Source organism: Apium graveolens, chromosome 4, assembly GCF_009905375.1.
Source record: "Apium graveolens cultivar Ventura chromosome 4, ASM990537v1, whole genome shotgun sequence".
NCBI lineage: Eukaryota > Viridiplantae > Streptophyta > Magnoliopsida > Apiales > Apiaceae > Apium > Apium graveolens.
The window spans coordinates 288,360,435-288,381,791 of NC_133650.1; the positions used below are offsets into that span (position 1 = coordinate 288,360,435).

Consider the following 21,357-nt stretch of genomic DNA (forward strand, 5'->3'; position numbering starts at 1 on the left):
TTAAATGCTGAATTGAATAAAAACATCTCCAACATACTCTTAGTTCACTCTTAGAAAATAATATAAAAAATTAACTCATATTAAATCAATATAAGTTTATCTCCAACAATAATTTTTAAACTCACTAATTTTATATTTTAAAGTCCACTTAGGACAAAAGAAGAGGGGAGAGAAAGAAATTGGAGAAATTGTTTTTGTCTAAAACTAGTTTACTATGTTGCGTTTAATATTTCGTTCTTTTTATATTTCTTATATGATCTTGGTCATTCTGAAATTATGAATAACAAAAAAATGTAATAACTCAAGAAATTTAGAAAGTCATTCTCGTTAAACATGTTGATTTCAATAAGTCGCTCTCTCATTATTTACAAATCTAATATCAAAATTATATTAATTATTAGTCAATAATAAATGTAATATTTTTTATTTAATAATATAAAAATTTAAGAAAATTATAAAAATAAATTGAAACGATATGAGAGGCCGCACCTCACCGCTCTCGTTTTCTCCTTTACATAAGTATAATAATAATATAATAATTATTAAAACTGAGAATACATATTTATAGATATTTGTATTTGTAATATTTCATTGGCTACAAATTAAAATACAAATTTTAGAAATAATAATATAGAAAGTTATTTTAGGAAAAAGAGGAGCAATTTTATTAAATAAAGCAATTGAGGAGAATATCAAGATGGTAAATTGATTTAAAGAAAAAAGAGAAGTTTTAAGAGGATAGTGTGATGATAAATTGATTTCAAAATTTTAATAATTTTAGAAAAACATATTATAGTTAGTCGATTTAAGAAATATTGTATTAGAAAAATTATGAGAATATTAAGATAGTAAGTTTATCTAAAGAGAAATTAGAAGTTTTAGGAGAATATTATGATGGTAAGTTGATTTCAAAAATCTTAATGGAAATGTTATATAAATCTTAAAAGAATATTACAAATGGTGATATTAATATATTTAGGAGAATATAAGATAATTGTAATTTTTAATTATGTATTAACTAAAAAAGTTAGGGAAATTAGAAAAATAGAATGAGACGATTTGAGAGGTGCGGCCCGCTTTGCAGCGGTCTTCTAAAACAATATTCCTTATTTTTTTTCTAATCCTGGTCATTCTAAAATTTTGAGTAATGAATAAATGTAATAAATTAAGAAGTTTAGAAAGCCGTTATCTAGTTAAACATGTTTACTCCAATGAGTCGATCTCTCATTATTCACAAATATAATATCATAAAATTAAATCATTTATTACTCAATAATGAATGTGATATTTTTAGATAATACATATTTCTAGATATTTGTCTTTTGTAATAATTAATTGGCTAAAATTTTAAAAAAAATAGGAAAATTTAATATAGTAAGTTATTTTAAGAGAAGGAGGAAAAATAATATTAAATAAAGATATTAAAAACTTAAAAAAATAAGAAAAATAGAAAAATATAAAGAGACGATTGGGAGTCGCACCTAAACGTCTACATCTTCTCTTTTATGTAAGTATATATATATATATATATATGGGTTAGGTTCTATGGAGTCCCCTATTTTATTGGAGTCTTTGGAGTCTATATATGTTCTGCATGTAAAATATAGCTTAAATTGTTGCAAAACGTATTATTTTTCGAATGATATTCTACAAATATCACAATTTTATTGAAAATCTTGCAGATTGCATAGATTTTACAAGTAGAACGTTGTAATATATATTAATATTTTTCTACAAAACATGCTTAGTTTGCAGAACATAAATGTTTATGTTGCAGAACATAGATATTGTACTTGTAAATATATAAGATTTGTGAGATTTTATTGAAGTAATGATATTTGTGAAACATGTTTTGTAAGATAACACGTTTTATAAGATATTTTATTTGCAGAATAGATGAACTCCGAAAACTCCAATTATATACATATATATAGGGGAATGATGAAATAGAAACCAAAATTAAATTAGAAATTAATCTAATCCATTAAATCAATCTAATATAATGGCCCCCTAAAGCACGACAAACTAATCTACACACTCCCACACCCAATCTCATTTTTCACCTCCGTTTTTAATTTGATTTTTCCCGTCAAATGGTAAGTATTTTTTAAAATCCGACTTCACTGTATTTTTCTCCATCTCTTAACGATCGATTTGCATATCATATGTGTTAAGTTTCGAAGTAATTTTTTTAAAAAAATTTGATTTCTAGTTTTTATTCTAAAATGATTTTCGTTATAGTAGTCTTCGAGAGCTGGTTGTGACCTGAAGAAATGTGAGCAGGCACTAAGAATCTATCGGAGTTATATATGTACTCTTCTTTTTATTTTTTGAGTTAAGAATTTAAATTAAAGAAGTTACTAATAATGCTCTAAGTATTTGCATATGGACACATAGAGAAAAACCCTTATACCAAAATATATTATTGTTAACTTATGGAAGTGATTACCTTGATCAATAAAAATTATATACATGTATTCAATAGAATTTTTAAAGGTGGATTGTAAAATCTTAAGGTATTAATTTTGAATTTAAAAAAAATCTTTAAAATTTATTACTATTTAATATGGATTAGAAAAAGGGTTTAAAATCTGGAGTTACCCAATTTGGCTTTTAAAAAGTCTATTGAAATTCGTGTTATTCAATTTGAATTTTAAAAATTAAGTGAAATCTTATGATATTCAAAATTACATAGATTTTTATTGTATTTCATATAATAACAAATTTTGACGGTGTTATTTTGACGGATTTGATAGTGTATTTATGTTTTCTGAAATTTTAGTAAAATTCACGAGATCTTAAAGTATCTGTTGAGACCTCTATTTAAAGAATAATGCCACAAAATGGTTTTCTAATATCATGGCGCTCTGACTCAGACCCGTGAAATTCGAACATGTGATCAAGGGGATATTTATCCTCTCTTTAAACAGCTGAGTTAACACTTGTGGGCTCACAAGTCATTTTCTGATTGGCTACAAAACAATTAATAATAGAAGACCATTTATTCACAAAAAATTCACTAATAAAATTATTTCAAATGGTCAAGTCATCCTTGTCCCATCATTTGATATATTCAATTTGATACTGTAACATTACTCCTATTTAAATCTGTAAAACTCTATCAAACTTTTTTTAATGTTAAAATTCATGTAATAATTAATAACAATCATTTAAAAGTCATGAATATTATAAATGGCCTAAAATCCAAATTTAATACATAATACATCCAAATCTTAAAAATACGGTAACCCACTTAATTCTAAGATGGGCCCCATAATCCATAATTGTGTGTGCTTACTCTTTGAATCCCCCTATAAAATTCCCTGCACAGCTCTTCTCATTTCTGCTCAAAGCACTACACTTGCTAGCTTCTTTTCTTTTCATCTCTGTGATTACTCGTTTAATTGTTAGAGATACACAGAGCGAGAGAGAGAGATGGCTACTATAGTAAAAACTAGTTTCCTTGTTCCTCAGCATTCCACACATGGTTTTTACTACTCCTCTCGGCTAACACCCACCACCGCTTGTTTACCTTCCGACAAGAAAAAGGTTAGATCTTTCACGCACATTCATGCACAGCCATTGTATTTTACTGTCTATATATGTAATCTCATTTCTATTTGTATCGTGATTCGTGAATTACGAGGTTACAACTTGTCCCTCACTTTATCAGATGGTAACTTTTGGGTAGCTTTTGATCCATTTCTTAAAAAAAATATTGATCATAAAACGAAGTAACTGTATCTGTTTTAGATTATTATTATACTATATTATGGGGCTTGTGATGAATATGCAAGTAAATTTCTACAAATTAATCCATAAATTTTATTAATTTATCGAGATTGTTAATAATTGTGATTAAATCTATACCGTCATTACTACAGTGGGATTAAAATTCTGTATTAAAAATATAATAAATTGTAAATGACAATTTTATTATTTATCAAGTTATCAAGATTTTAGGAATAAGAAACAGACAAACTTGGTCCTTTGTTATATCGGTTTCGTACGTATACTTTCTCAGAGCTTATTCTGCTCACAACAAGAATGATAAAATATTATATCCATTATATTGAAATAATAATCGATAAAGTAATAAATTTGTTTAAATAATATTTTTTTGCGGTTCTAATATAATGCATAATTTTTTTTTTCAGGTAAAATAATAATCTCGTTACATTAATATATTTTTTGATCTCAACCGTATTACTTTGAAGAAATTTTAGTGTATAATTCTAATAAATAATATTTAAGATATCCTTTGTTGGAGCCGTAATTATTTTTGTTTAGCTTTTTTATGTTTTGTTTGTTTAGGAAAATTAGTCTGCACAATTGTGCTAGTCAAGGAAAAAATTCTACCAGAAATAAGAGAAGTATCATACAAGAAAATTAGTGCTAGTAAGAAAAATTAGTGCTAGTCAATGATCAAATGATAAGGAATTAAGCGAGATGACTAAGACTACTTGATGTTACTATCGTGCAACGCACATTTATGTAAATCATTGATTGATAGAATGTTTTTGGTTGATATACAGTTTGCAGGATTAGCTGTAGCTGCTGCAGAAGGTAATAAAAATGAAGAAAAGGACATTCATCATGTAAATGGAGAACAATCAAACGGGATGATTCATAAGAATGAGTTCACCAAATCTCTGAGTTTCTCTGGTGAGAAACCAAATACCCCAGTGCTAGATACTGTTAATTATCCCATGCACATGAAAAACCTCTCTATCCAGGTAATTTACATTTGTTGCTTGTTTTATTTATTTCTTATTTATTAGGAGACCTTATTTGACTAATAGAATTTTTTTTAGGTTCATTCCAATTGTTTAAGTCTAAGTGGTGCAGATGATAAAATTAACCATGTGGATATTATTATTAATCTATCATTCATATAAAATAGACTAGGTGTCAGTTTAATGTTTTTTTTCTACTAGCAACTTAAAAATATCTACTGTTTGCAATGTTAGATTATAGTTATCAGCTTATAACAAAAAAATAGCTACATTATCTTCAAAATGTTGTAATCTATGTAGTATGAATATGAACAGGAGCTGAAAGAGTTGACGGATGAACTCCGTGAAGAGATAGTATACACTGTGTCGAAAACAGGAGGACACCTGAGTTCAAGCTTAGGTGTGACGGAATTAACAGTTGCACTACACCATGTTTTCAGCACTCCTCAAGACAAAATCATTTGGGATGTAGGCCATCAGGTATAACTTCCTGCTTTCAATTAATATTGTGGGACGGAAGGAGAATTGTTCTTTCGCATCAATTAATATTGTGGTACGGAGAAATGGAAAGTCATTAATGAAACTTTGTTGAAAGCATTTTAAATATTGAGTGTGATTATTTGTACAGGCGTATCCGCATAAGATATTAACAGGAAGGAGGTCAAGAATGAATTCGATTCGACAAACATGCGGACTTGCTGGCTTCCCAAAGAGGGATGAGAGCATTCATGATGCTTTTGGAGCTGGCCATAGTTCTACCAGTATCTCTGCTGGATTAGGTACCTATTCAATCTATTTTACATGCTTTAATTAAATGTAGTTTTTACGGAAAAATGTTGTTTTAGCTATTTAATCAAATACTTATAAATGAGTGTAGAAAAGTAAAACAAGATATATTTAAAAGGAAGAGACTGTAATTTCAAAACGTGATAGTAAACAGATGGGGGCTGAAACTCCATACTTGGACCGTTGTGTTAATAATTGAAGTAGATGTAATCACAGGGGGGGTTATATTCTTTGAACGCTACCTACATAATTTCTTAATGTTGAATATGAGAAACACGAGCCATCAACATATTTGAGCGACTGGCATACACAATTTGACTTGTGCCTGAAATTAAATAGTGCATGCATCACATATCACACCAATATTGACAATTAATTAGCAGCCTCCCAGATCCACCGGTCTATTTGTACAATATATTATACAAGTGTGATGATTCCCAGGAGCAAATGTGCGTTAAATATCAAGTCATTTACTGCGTCTTATCAACTGAATCATTGATTACAAAACTGACTCAAATGAGTCACTCATTTAAAAATTTGTATAAAAAATATCACTAAAATTTGTATCAAAAATATCACTCTAAATTTTTAAAAGTATTATATATTGAGTTTCGCACATTTTTTATGAATGATATTACATCCAAATGAAAGGTTTCGTGTTCTACTATTTTAGATAATATTGTTAGATTTTTAGAATTTTATCAACTATTTATTTTAATTTTTTGATTGTTTTATTTGATTTAAATAAAAATAAATATTATATAAATTTTTAAAAATTTAAAAATATTATCTAAAATACTAGAACTCAGAATCTTTCATTTGGATATATTATCATTCAAAAAAAATGTGCGAAACTCAATATATAATATTTTTAAGAATTTCGACTAATAATAGAGTGATAATTTTAATACAAATTTTCAAATTAATGACTCATTTGAGTCACTTTTGTAATCAATGACTTACTTGATACACTTGGACGTAGCAAGTGACATACTTGATATTTAACCCGTTCATAAACTTTTATTTAAGTGGTTTCCTAAGTAAATTTTGAGAGACACTATTTTTTATATTTTAATTTTAAAAAATTCACTTTTATCATGTTAAAAAATTTTCAAAGATGAAAAATGGTAATTATTATAGGAAACACGTGTTTATCGTATCGTATTCCTTACTAGATACTCGATGATTCACGTCATGCAAATTGCTTGGGGTGGTTTGTTCTTTTGGGGACCGATATAAATGAATACTATAAGGATTTATATTCCAAATTAGGTAGCTGGTCAATTTAGTCGTAACATTTCAACTATCCTGGGTAATTACTTGTAGTTATCACTCCCAAGTTAGGACACCATTTCAGGAAAATAACAAACTTTACACAGTTACAACCCAAACACATCTATTTTAATGATTCATTCATAGAGCTGGATATAAGGAAGGTCAGATTTACACATGTTTATTCCATAAAAATCCCAGCTTTAAACATAGACAAACAATAGCAGTAAGAAGTAAAAGGAGTAACAGTGGCAGTATAAGTAGTAGTAATAAAAAGCAATTAATAGCATTAATTCAATTCGGATTTCTGATTCCGCCACTTAATCTCCGTATATTATGATAATAACGCTTACTTTTGCATAATTCTTAGATTTATAATGAAGTAGCATGCAAGAATTTACTTCTGATTGTTAAATTATTGTAACCAAGTAGAGTTAAACAAGCTGACAAACTCCCCAAAATGCTTAGTTAAATGATCTTTCCTTGCAAATCTCTGGTTGTTCATGATGGTTAATTGCGCGCATATTTGTACATATTTCCATATCTATAGTGAAACACTCTGAAACTCAACTAACAATCTCTTGTTATCGAGGCAAGAAAGGTATCATTTTAAAAAATTGAGAACTAAAAAACATAACAAAGAAACATTTAGACTTTAAAGTATACTTTGCACTAATGAACTATATGTCATTTCAGGAATGGCGGTTGGCAGAGATTTGTTAGGGAAAAGCAACACTGTGATCTCCGTGATCGGAGATGGTGCAATGACGGCTGGACAAGCTTATGAAGCAATCAACAATGCTGGTTACCTGGACTCTAATCTCATCATTGTCTTAAACGATAATGGACAAGTTTCCCTTCCGACTGCCACAGTGGATGGCCCTGCTCCTCCTGTTGGCGCACTGAGTAAAGCACTAACAAGGCTACAGTCAAGTAGAAAACTGCGCCTTCTTCGTGAAACAGCAAAAGTACATCTCCCTTATTCATCGTCTCATTAGCCGATTTACTGCAACTACATATTCTGACACTCGGAGAGTTACTCTTTCTATCTTATTAACAGGGATTGACAAAACAAATGGGCGATCAGGCACAAAAAGTTGCTGCAAAGTTTGATTCATTTGCGAGATTTGCAGCTGGTGGTGATCAGGCTACTTTGTTTGACGAACTAGGACTCTACTACATTGGTCCTGTTGATGGGCATAATTTGGAAGACCTTGTATATATATTCCAGAAGTTGAAGTCCATGCCAGAACCAGGGCCAGTTCTTATTCATCTTATTACGGAAAAGGGAAAGGGATATCCTCCTGCAGAAATTGCTGCTGATAAAATGCATGGTACATGCATGTTATGATTACATATCATACATTATATGCTTTATTGCAACCAATTCATATTTATATGTTATATCAGGTGTGGTAAAATTTGATCCTACTAGTGGAAAGCAGCTCAAGAGCAAATCAGATACACTTTCATACACACAATATTTTGCCAATGCTTTGATTGCGGAAGCAAATCATGACGAGAAGATAGTAGCCATTCATGCTGCCATGGGAGGTGGAACTGGACTTAACTCATTTCAGAAACATTTTCCTACTAGATGTTTCGATGTTGGGATTGCAGAACAACATGGGGTCACTTTTGCAGCTGGTTTAGCAACTGAAGGCCTCAAACCCTTCTGTGCTATTTACTCTTCCTTTCTCCAAAGGGGTTATGATCAGGTACTAATAAATGAAGCAGAATTTTCTTAAATTAGCATTATAACAATTTACGTAATATTATGAACAACAATGTTCATTGTGATTATTATAATGCAGGTAGTTCACGACGTAGATCTTCAAAAAATCCCGGTCAGGTTTGCCATGGACAGAGCTGGCCTTGTTGGTGCAGATGGTCCAACACATTGTGGGGCATTTGACACTACTTTCATGGCTTGTTTGCCTAACATGGTGGTCATGGCTCCATCTTGCGAGACTGAACTTATGCACATGGTTGCAACAGCTGCAGCTATCGATGATCGTCCTAGTTGCTTTAGGTACCCAAGAGGTAATGGCATTGGTTCAATTCTTCCAGAAAACAACAAAGGGATTCCTCTAGAAATTGGGAAAGGGAGGTTGATAAGGGAGGGAAGTCGAGTGGCTGTTTTAGGATATGGAACAATTGTACAAAGTTGCCTGGCAGCAGCTCAGCTTCTAGAAGAGTTTGGCATTTTAATAACTGTGGCGGATGCACGGTTCTGCAAGCCTCTTGATGGAGATCTGATTAAAAGGCTGGTCCGAGAACATGAAGTACTCGTCACTGTTGAAGAAGGATCCATTGGAGGATTTGGATGTCATGTTTCACAATTCTTGAGCTTAAATGGCTTACTTGATGGGAATCTCAAGGTATGAAACACTACGCATACATTTTACAGAGTAGTTTTTACATTTTTAAGAATAATCCAGCAGTTTATAATACTAACAATATATTTGTAATTTGAAATTGAGTAGTGGAGGGCAATGATGCTACCAGACAGATACATTGATCACGGTGCTCACAGTGACCAGATTGAACAAGCCGGGCTTAGTCCGAAACATATTGCAGCCACTGTTTTGTCACTAATTGGCGAGTCTAGGGAGTGCCTTCACCTCTGATCAATGCTTCTCTAGTACTGTTATTACTTTAAAATTTACTGCCAGAATGCTGTTCAAGTTTGTTAACATTTTTAAAAATCGACATCTTCATGAGTTGTATTAGTCGATAGAAATGTTGGCATGTTATAAGATGGTGGGTTGAAAGTTTCGGTTTTAATGAATAGCAATATTTGTTTATGGTAACTTCATCAATAATTCAGCTCTTAATTGTAAGGGAGGAGCTACAAATGTGTCAATAGACATCGGTTTTAAGCCGATGTAAAAAAAAAATTCAACCAATATCTTCGTTGGTCTAGAGAAAGATACCCTACTTTAACATCGGTTTCTAGCCGTTGTTAAAGATCTCTTTACAAATCATTTTTACACATCGTTTCTTTGTAAGAAACTGATGTATTTTACCTTAAATAAGGTCTTAACAGCTTTTTAGTTTAAAAATTAAGAGATTATAAGCAATTTAAAAATATCATACATAGTGTGATCATAACCTGTTACATTGTTTATTTCAGAAAAAAATGATGTTTATAACAACAATTCACATCACCATCCATGCAGAGCCGATGTAAAAGAGCTACATAGACATCGGTTTGCTAAAAGTTGTGATGTATATGTTTGTCTTTTACAACAGTCATTTGATCGGGCTTATGTCAATGCTTGAATATACATATTTAACCGATGTAAAAAGTATGTCTTTTTTTAATTCAACAAAGACATCGGTTCAGAATTGTAGTCTATTTGCTTTAACATCAGTCTATAATTCCTCTACCCGACGTTATTGATTATTACTTGCATCAGTTTTTGGCACAAAATAACACATTGTAACTGCTGTTTTTTTGTTATTATAGATATCGGTTTGCACATTTTAAGTGATATGTTATATTTAAATATTCAACTAGCCAAATTAACAAATAGTCCATATACCAATACTGAAAGTCACCAATCGTAAACCAAAAGTTGCCAAAAATACAAAAATACCAAAAACTTTAAAACTAACAAGCACCAAACAAGCACAGAAATACAACAAAAGTTATAACATTGCAAACCATCCATAATATGGTCGCATATATCTCAAAAGTATAATTAGCGTTAACGATCATTTCAACAATAAGTCATTTCCTACATATCCACAATTCATGATCTGCCATACCTAGTCTAATTACGCAAGTCATTTCCTACATATCCATAATCCATTCAATATGTGTTCAGATCAAACACCAACCAGCAATACGTAGTAGCAGATTACAGTAGCAGATTACAAGACCAACTAGCCAACTATGTAATGATCAAACTAAAATATTGTTCCCTGGTCACAGATGAGAACTAAACAAACTCTTGGACATATTGAAGAGCCTTGAATCGTACTTCATCAAGTTCCTCCCTTGTGTAGGACTTTCGAGCCTTAGCTGCCCACTGTAAAATTTACAAAGTACAAAAATAGCAGAATCAGCATACTGCGTATAAATAAGCAATGAGTTAGGTGCTTGCAGATTGCAACTAAAGGTACATTTATTACCTTGGTCATGAATTTCTTTCCTTATCTTCGAATATGTCTTTCATGTAACGCATGACAACGTACCCACACTCATATCCACCCGATTGTTTTGGGGATCCCTGATCCAACAAAAAATTAACAATCAATCATTCCCAAAAAAGGAAGAATATACACAACCCTACTAAAGATAAATGTGCACAAATTAATACTTACGCTAAGGTTCTTAATCTTGGTGTTTTTGTTTACCAATCCTTTTTTAGCATTATAAGATCTAACCGCTCTGTATAGAATTAGTATGCAGTATCGTCAAATGTAAAAAAACCTAAATAAAAATTGACATCATACATATATATAGAAAAGTTTAATAAACATTACCGCGTTAATGCTGCTTCCAATTTTGGAAAATTTGTCGGATGAGCCAAGGTGTTGAGAATGAAGATTTCTGATTCCCAAATCATAATCAAAATCCAATTATAACTGTTTTAATATTAAATAAATCAAATAATAATTTATGAAATATAGAGACAGTTTCTACTAATATAATTTGTACTTATGCAAACGCTAGAACTTACTTTTTTTTATCATAGGTAATCCGCAGCCGCTACCCTTCGGTTGCGCACTAGGTAAACCCTACGGGTTCACGCAATGGCCTGCAAACCACGTGAACCAAGGTAAACCGTATTTAAGTGACATGCTCTGGTTCAGGAGACATAATCATAAATTCTCCTCCCGTGGGATTCGAACCTGTGACCAAGAGGATAGTTATCCCCTCTTTAACCAACTAAGTCAACCCTTGTGGGCACGCTAGAACTTACTTCTCATTATGAGGCATGAGGAATATGCGAGAATCGCTAGTATTCATCCGTCCGATAATATAAGCTTGAAAATCATCGTTGAGCTTATAAGTGGCCGCTGGATCAATAAATGCATACATGTCGGATTATTTTCTCTTACGAACCTCGGTATACAAATACCTACAAATAAAAATAAAACATTTTTCATAATTTGTTCTCACGAAAAGATATAAATTATGGGACATTATTAACGAATTAAAAAGGAATAAAACATATGCCATATATGTGGATATTATGTCCTGGCCAATCATTTTAAACTCCAACAAGGCCATAACATTCTCATACAATAAAAATATGATTTTTTTTCAACTCCAAACACCTCAGCACCACACGGTATTTGTATCGAGTCTGCACTTTCTTTCAATATGACCATGGCATGTCTGTAAAATAACATAAAACGTCGAGGAACATTGTCAGCAGGTTTCATACTCCTCATCTCAGTAGAAAGTTTCCGATACTTATTGAGAATCTTTGATTTCCTTGGCTTCACTTCCTCCTTTTTCTTTTTCTACAAATAAATAAACAAATATAACAAGTTGTCCATAAACCTTAACAGTTTTTAAAAGATGTATTTAAAATTCTCTGAATTTTAAGACAAGATATACCTCAGCAGTGGGGGGACTGAAGATGATCATATCATACCAACTATTGGTACCGGAACTAAGGCGTCTTCCTTGATGGTTCCGTCTACTTGGACATGAGTATATCCCGGATGAAGAGGCACTTCATGGACTAAGGTAGACATTCCATCCTCGGAGAAAACCATACCAAAAGCTACCTTGTTCTCAATTACATTCACTGCCAACTCGCACTTTCGCGGATCCTAAATTACATTTATAAGCATTGTCAAATAATAAGTCTGGAAACAATATTAAAAATCTTGAGAAATATACGTACAATATTTTTTTACCTTTCCCGGGTGGAGGGTCAAAATGGTTAATATCCACACAATCATCACCATTATCATTATTGTCCTTTTCAACCATCAATTTATGTACAGCGGTAAGATCACATTTTTGCTTCGTTTCACCAAATCTTTCTTTTTCTTCTATCGACAACTTGCCTTAACAGACAACATCGGTGAGTGGAGTTTGGATGCACTAGCCATTTCCTTCATCTCATTCTTCAGCTCAGCAATCTGCAACATAAGATCCTTATTTCTTTTCTCAAAGTCATTCTTTATTTTCACAAACTCTGCTTTGGTCAATCTGCTCCTTTTGTCTTTTCCTTTCGTTGAATTAAAGTACGCCGATAAGCAGATTTCGGTGAATCTGCTTTGGAAAATTGTACTTTAAGTCCATCGGTGTACTTTAAGTCAATCGGCGTACTTTAATTCACCGAAAGGAAAAGCCTATTCAAATTCCCTCGACTTGATTGCCAAGACTAGGCTCATCTGCATCATCATCTACAGGAACATCTACTTTAGGGATTGGAGGATTTTTTAGTGTTGTGTCCCCTAAATCGTCGTCATTATATACCTCATGGTAATCTCGATTCGTGGAAGTTAATACAACTAACCAGGTAGATTCGACTGGATCATCGACATCGAAAACTTGCTTGACTGGTTAACCGAGACATACTTATCATTTTTGTGACCTTGTCGACTAAGGCCCACAAGTGTGAAATCGAGATCGTCCTCGTTGACACCTCTATCGCTATCTGCCCATCTGCACAAGAACAACGGACCTTTAAATGCACGGTAATCCAACTCCCAAATTTCTTTAATAATGTCATAAAATGCCATATCACTCTTCATGGGATTAAATCCTTGGCATTACTCACTGGGACCGTTTAGCAACTAAAGAGACGCCACTGTTTTAGACCACCCGTGCATTGTCTCGGTCTTTTGTGAAGTATCGGACCCCATCAACGAGAAAGCCTTCATAAGTTTATACGGAAAAAGACGGTTTGCCTGCAAGCCATCTTATCGTTTCAGGAACATCTTTTCCATTCATTATCATTTCACTGACCTTTTTTTCAAACCAATTAGAAAATAACCATGTGTGCTCTCCGATTAGACACTACACGGTCTTTTTTTCCTTCGTTAGGTTTTTTCTAAAAATTCCTTGTGCATCCTAGAAAAAAAAATATATTTAATCAGGAAAATACCATAAATACTCGCTAAAAAGAAGAATGAGACAAGGGTTAATTAATTTAACTTACGTGATGTATGGATACACTTCCGAGTTGTTTAGAAGAACATGTAGGTGTGCCTTATCTCAATCTTTTTCTTCGACTGACTTTATTATTGCAGTAGATAACAGACCATCAAGTTTGCCTTGGTCCTTCAAAAAATCTGCAGTTGTGCAATTCTGTCAAACAAACTCGCTGCAAAATTCTACAAATTCTTCTTCGAGATAGCTTTCATTTATACAACCTTCCGGATATAAATGGTTTCGCACATAACTTTTTAACACCTTATTGAACCGTTCAAATGGATACATCCATCTGTAAAATACCGGACCACACAAACACAATTCTCTAACCAAGTGGACCGTAAGATGTATCATTACATCGAAAAAAGAGGGAGGGAATATTTTCTCCATCTCGCATAAGGTTAATACCACATCTGACTACAATTTATCCAATTTTGATACATCAACAACTTTACTGCACAAAGAATGGAAAAAGAAACACAGCCTAATGATGCTAACCTGGACATTTTTTGGGAGAATTCCACGAATTGCAACTGGGAGCAGCTGTTGAAGTAGTACGTGACAGTCGTGAGACTTTAGCCCAAGTAACTTCATATCAGGCATCGAGACACAATTTACGATGTTTGATGAATGTCCATAGGGAAGTTTCATTGATGACAATGACTTTAACAGTTTTCTTTTTTCTTCCTTTGAAAGAGTATAAGCAGCAGGGGCAAGTACGTTCTCCGTGCTCCTACTTTTTATGGAACCAAATCTTTCCTAATTCCCATTTTGACCATATCAAATCGGGATGCCTCGATATCTTTAGTTTTAAATTTCAAATTTAGGAGTGTCCCAATAAGATTATCGCACACATTCTTCTCGACATGCATTATATCAAGATAATGACGAATATGATGAAACTTTCAATATTCTAACTAAAAAAACTGACTTTTTCTTCCATGGACAGTCCACCTTTTTGGACTTCTTTACTGCATTTTTTAAAGCAAATTTTATCCACTCCTGCTTCCTTAATACCTCTTCTCCGGAATGGGGTGGACGAGAATTTCTTAACTCTTGCTCATCATTAAAAGGCGTATTTTTCTCTAAGGATGATGCCTAGGTAAATATCGATGATGACCTTGGAAATACATTTTCTTGGTATGAGGTAAATACTTGGCTACGACATCGTCGCCACAAACTGGACAAGCCATATAACCCTTATTGACACAACCGGACAAATTCCAATAAGCGGGAAAGTCAATTATTGTCCACATTAATATTGCCCTCAAAGTGAAAGAAGATTTAGTATGAGCATCGTACACATCTGGTTCACCTTCTTCCCAAAGCTTTTTGAGATCATCAATAAGTGTTTGCAAAAAGAGGTCAATGTTATTACATGGCTCTTGCAGACCAGACACTAATATTGTTAATATCAAGAACTTTCTTTTCATGCACAACCACGGAGGAAGGTTATATGTTCTCAACACTACTGGCCATCAGTTATAACTAGGGCAGCACAAGAAAAAGTATTGGACCTGAAAACCGGACCGGACCGGGTCTGCCGGTCCAAAAACCGGACCGGACTGGATTGATCCGGGTCGGTCCTCGGTCCAAATATGTTAAAAAAAAATGTGTATTCGGTCCGGTCCGGTCCAAAACCGGAAAGACCGGAAAAAACCCAGATTGGACCGGTAGCTAGCTTAAATAATACTTCACTGAATTTAATATTCTTAAAAAATAGAAATAGAGAAGTCGTGGGCCGTGGCCGTGGGTGGACGTGGTAAAGACTCAGTTCAAGTACAACAGTCACAAACAAATAACAATTGTCAATTGTCATCTCTGTCAATACTAATCTTATACATACACATACGCTGCAAAATCAAAATCATAGCCACGACCCACAGGAAGTTAGGATTTCAAATCAAATATTCAAGTTCAACCCTTCAATTTTCAGGTAACCCAAGTAAGTTTTCTCTTTTAATTTATAGAAATTAGGGTTAATATTTAGGTGTTTTTATCTGAATTGTTTGTACAAGTTTTACTTATTGGTATTATTTTTGATGTATTAGCCCATGAGAATTTTAACAATCAATGGTAGAATAAACAAGTGAGCAATTTGTTTTCGATGTGCTATTTAGTCTAGTTGTGGTTGTTGTTGTGGAGCTCGAAGTTGTGATTGCTTGTAAGTTGAATAAGAATCCTTCTCTTTAATTATGATATCCCTGACTAACAAGTACATCTGATCTGTACATGTGATAATTTAAGTGATGGATATATGAAAGTTGTTAGTCAAGTTATTGTCGTTGAACTAACTATAACTATGTCTCTTGTACATTACTGAACAAGATAGATTATCCAGGACCAGAAACTTGTTCTGTCCTATTATCAATGTCACACCGAGTTAAATTTTAAAAGGCAGGGGTTGTCGATGAACAATGATAGCCTCCACCTTTAGGACTGAACAATCCCTTCCTGCTACATAGATGCCCCATTTTATATATAGAAGTTAAAGTCTTGAACGTAACTACGAATACATCAGTCATTAAAATTGGATTTTCTGATCTGTTTCTTTTGATTCTGCCGAGTATAAGCAACACAGCATAAATAATCTTTGCTGCTTCCAATGTGAACATTGATGTGAACTTTAGAATTTAATAAACAGTTTATTTGAATAAAATTGTTGTTGAGGATATATGCTCAACTTCTCAGTTCTCATTACTACTTGTATTCATTACTTCTACACTAGATGTCGAGCTCCATTCAATCCAAACGGAAAAGAGACGATGCAGACCCCACTCAAGAAACAGTCAGTGCAACACAACAGCCTATTTCTGAGGATAATTCATGTGAAGAAGTACCTGTACCGCAAAAAAAAGAATAAAAGTTTAGGAGCAGGAGATGGAGTTACGGAGGAACGTCAATATCTTACAGGTCCCACCAAACAAAAGGCAGAGTATTGGAAAGATTTTAAGATATATCTTAGCAAATAAGGTATGCGTCGAGCCGAATGTGTGTTTTGTTCTGTTACTTATGCTGCTGATCCTAACAATAATGGTACTAAAAATATAAGAAATCATTGGATTGCTTGTCAGAAAAATCCCGCTAATGAAGGAAAAGGGAAACAAAAAAAACTAATTTTAGAACATCTTGAAGATAAACCAGGGCAGGGGAGGTTAAAAAATTGGGTCTTAAATGCTAGTGAACTAAGAGAAGCATTATGTTATATGGTTATCATAGACGAGCTTCCTTTTCGCTTTGTGGAAAAACCCGGCTTTAATTACATGATGTCTAAAGCTTTTCCAGAATATGTATTACCTTCACGCATGACTGTAGCTCGCGGTTGTTTTCAGCTTTATTTGAAAGAGAAAGAGAAGTTAAAAGAATTTCTTAAATCATCGTGCCAAAGAGTGTGTGTTACTACGGATTCATGGACATCTAATCAGAGGATCAATTATATGTGTCTTACTGCTCATTTTATAGACAAAGATTGGAAGTTACAAAAAAGAATTTTAAATTTTTGTCCAATTTCTAGTCATAAGGGTGATGCGATTGCTAGAGTAATAGAAGTTTGTTTAAATGGTTGGGGATTAGATAGTAAACTTTTCACTGTGACCATTGATAATGCTTCCTCAAATGATGTTGCTTGTGGTAAATTGGTAGAAAATTTGCAAAAAAAAGGTTGTGCCATAAGTAATGGAAAGTACTTGCATATGAGATGTATCGCTCACATAGTTAATCTTATTGTTTGGGGTGGTTTAAAATTGAAAAATAATCTCCAAGCCGTTGAAAGGATTCGAGCTGCTGTTAAATTTGTGAAAAAATCTCCTGCTAGGCTACAAAGATTTAAGGATTTAGTATCAGTTCTGAAAATAGAAAGCAAATCCTTGTTGTCACTTGATGTACCTACTCGGTGGAACTCTACATATGAAATGTTAGAAACAACTTTAAAATTTAAGTCTGTTTTTGGCATGTTTGGGTTGCATAAAGAAATAGATCTCGGGGACGGGGAGACTATTAATATAGGACCTCATGAGGATAGTGATTGGGATCTTGTTCGCAAACTTATTATCTTTTTGGAAAGGTTTTTTATTCTAACCAACAATGTATCTGCTTCTTTGAGTGTAACAGCTAATAGTGCATTGTTTGACATTGGTACCGCTTTAGAAACATTAAAAGGTTTAGAGGAAGCAAGTGATTTAGACTTGTGTGTAATGGTTCGCAAAATGAAAGACAAGTTCAATAAATATTGGGGTAATTTGGAGAAATTTAATATGTTGATTTATGTGGCTGCCATTCTTGATCCGAATGTGAAAATTGTTGGCTTGCAATTTACTCTTCATGCCATGTATGGTGAAAACGATGGTGATACTTTGTTATGTCAAATACAACAAGTCGCATATGAATTATTTGATGAGTATAAGGGATTATATACGCCTACTAGTGTCCCTCTTTTTGAGCCAGATAGTCAAAGTGAACCTAAAACTTGTGACATTAAATCAATGAAAAGTAGTATCTTGGATAAAGTCAAGAAGTTTCAGTCATTAACGGGGTCAAAGGGAAAATATATGAGTACTAGGCCAGAATTTGAGCGGTATTTGAATGAAGAAGGAGGTGAAGATGATGTAGAAATATTAAAGTGGTGGAAACTTAATAGCCCAAGATTTCCGATACTTGCACGCATGGCGCGTAATATCTTAGCAATGCCGGTATCTACAGTTGCTTCAGAAGCGACATTTAGTACAGGAGGAAGAACCCTTGATCAATTTAGAAGCTCTCTAACTCCCAAGGTCATATATAATAGATTAATATCTATATTTGGATTATAAATCTGTTTTTTGCTTCTTCATTTGGTATATTTATTTGTGAAATTTTGTTTGAAAGTAAAGACAGTGCAAGGTCTTATTTGTGGGCAAGATTGGCTTCGTGCAAAGTTGAAAAATGATAGGGACAAAGTTGTGAATGTCGAGGAATCATTGAAAGAGTTAGAGGACTTGGAAGAAGGTATAAGTATTTCATATTAATATGATATATAAAAAATTATTATCTTGTACTATTTGTTCTCATTTATTTTATTTAACTACACAGATATGCAAAAGAATGGAACTGATGAGTCCATGATCTATGTCTCAGACGAATACGAAGAGATGTAGGTATTCGGTAAAGCTAAAATAGGTAATTTTCATATTTTACTTCATTTTTATTGTTGTCATATTTAGTCGTTGAATTTGAAGTATCAATCTCTTCCTCTGTTGTTCACATTTTCTGCATAATTATGTTTTGGTGAGTTATTTTTCAGGTGCTAGAACATGGAAGAGAGCCCTGGACTTTTAGTTATACAACCTTAAAGATTAATGTGGAGAATTTTCTTAACATCGTGTAATGTTTAATACTTTTTTTTATTTTGCAGATGAATGCTTCAGGTTATTATTGTAGAGTGAGGGTGCTGTAAAATTTTCTTAGCATCGTATTAAACTCTTCGGCTGCAGGCAACTGCAGAAAGAACAATCATGGTCTTGACTGAACCAAGATTTATCCACACAACAGGACAGAAGTACAGGATCATGTGGATAAGTTTCTTTGAGAACGTATAAGAAGTGTGATTCTGTAGTTATTTAGATCATTACACATATTTCTTTAAGCAATTCACTAGTTAATCTCTTGTATTTCAAGTCTGGTACCATTAAGCTCGTTTTATTAATATTATCTAAATGTTTGCTGAAATGCAAATGATTGAATTCTGCTTTCTGCATATGGAATAAAAAGTGAATAACTTTTTCAATGATTTTGTAGTCATTGAATCATTTCTTCATTAAAAATATCAAATTTCAGTTGTGTTTATGGCAGGCAAGGTTTTATTTCATTCTACTCTCATGTATTGGTTGGTCAAATTGAGATGCAGGATTTTAAAATGCTCATATTATATAATTGTGTATCCATTAATTTGTTTATTTGGGGTTAATACCCCACCATCCTATTGAATTGTTTATATAAAAAGGATGGTATGGTCTATTAGTTAGCAGAAAAAACCTGACTGAATAATAGATGTTTCACCTATCTATTAGGTCTATTCCGGTCCGGGCCGGTCCGGGCCGGTTTTTTTCGGGTCCGGTCCAGTCCCATGACCGCAACTAAGCAGGTCCGGTCTCCGGTCCACATAATCCAAAAAAACCGGTCCTCGGTCCGGTCCGGTCCGGTACGGGCCGGTCCGGTCCGGTTTTAGCCTCTTGTGCAGCCCTAGTTATAACTATTGTTCAAGCCATTGTTATAGGGGTTTATACCATCTGCCTCCATGGCTAATCGAAAATTTCTCGACTCACTACCGAATTATGGCCACTTATAATCGACATACCACCATGAAGGAGAGTCGGCTGGATCACGCATCTGCCCATTTTGACTTCTTTGGTTATCATGCCAAGTCATAAGCTCAGCGGTAGAATTAGACTTAAACATCCGTTTAAATCTTAGAATGATTGGAAAATACCACATAACTTTGTCCGGGATGTTAACTCTCGATTTACCATCCCTTCCTAACTTCCATCGAGATATGCGGTACTTGGGACACTCGACAAAATCAAAATTTACACCCCTATATAGATTGCATTCGTTCGGACACGCATGGCTCTTAATATACTCAAGACTTAAATCAGATAGGATTTTCTTAGCTGTGTATGCATTACTTGGCAAGACGTGATCTTTAGGAAGTAAGAAGCCAATAGAAGAAAGTAAATCCGTAAAGGCACTATCACTAATACCGAATCTTGCTTTCCAGTTATGTAACTTGAGCATCGAATCTAATTTATTACAATTGTTGCCTTCAAACAAAGGTTGTTCGGCATCGGCCAAAAACCTCTTAAACTTCTCTGAATCCTTATCACAATCATCACCCAAATTACCCGAGTTGTTATATGCTGCTTCACAGATATCACCTACCTGTGATGCAACAACATTTTCTTCAATGTTCTGTTCAATATTTTCCGAACACGGAGGTGGTATTGTGCTACCAGCTGATGACCTACAGGTAGCTTTAGCTCCGTGCCAAATCCAATCAACGTACCATAAACTAAAACCCTTTTCATATAAATGACCTATAATGATTTTTACGGAGAATTTCTTAAAATTGCAGCAACGTGCGACATGGACAGAGTATCATCTTAGGATCTTTACAGTTTTCTTCAGCATATATCAAAAAAAAATCAACCCCAAGTGAATCCCTATCTGCAAATATCCATGACTTATCCATATAACCTACCTGATCATAATTTCAAATATCAAATAAAAACTCATAATTTACTAACAGTTAATCATATTTTTGACTATATAATAACAACTCATAATTTTATTCTGATAATTACCATGATTGCTCATTTCACAATTTATCAACTAATTCCAGTTATTACTTGAAGTACATCAAATTGAATATGAACAAGAAAAGCTCCGTTCAACTTATATTTT

At 33.3% G+C, this 21,357-nt stretch overlaps 1 protein-coding gene across 1 annotated transcript; it reads left to right on the forward strand.

Moving 5' to 3' along the window:
- The first annotated feature begins 3,335 nt into the window (after positions 1 to 3,335).
- On the forward strand, positions 3,336 to 9,601 carry LOC141721164 (putative 1-deoxy-D-xylulose-5-phosphate synthase 2, chloroplastic). Its single transcript, XM_074523929.1, has 9 exons — positions 3,336 to 3,549; positions 4,536 to 4,736; positions 5,052 to 5,216; positions 5,365 to 5,515; positions 7,491 to 7,762; positions 7,855 to 8,128; positions 8,205 to 8,512; positions 8,609 to 9,175; positions 9,281 to 9,601. The coding sequence occupies exons 1-9, from the start codon at positions 3,436 to 3,438 to the stop codon at positions 9,422 to 9,424; spliced, it is 2,196 nt and encodes a 731-aa protein (XP_074380030.1). The 5' UTR covers positions 3,336 to 3,435; the 3' UTR covers positions 9,425 to 9,601.
- The last annotated feature ends 11,756 nt before the right edge of the window (positions 9,602 to 21,357 follow it).

Bases quoted from the DNA above. Each gene is read 5' to 3' on its own strand.
- LOC141721164 (XM_074523929.1), top strand. From the start codon at position 3,436: ATGGCTACTATAGTAAAAACTAGTTTCCTTGTTCCTCAGCATTCCACA. The intron at 5,217-5,364 runs GTATAACTTCCT...TTATTTGTACAG, and splicing joins TTTGGGATGTAGGCCATCAG to GCGTATCCGCATAAGATATT. The intron at 8,513-8,608 runs GTACTAATAAAT...ATTATAATGCAG, and splicing joins TCCAAAGGGGTTATGATCAG to GTAGTTCACGACGTAGATCT.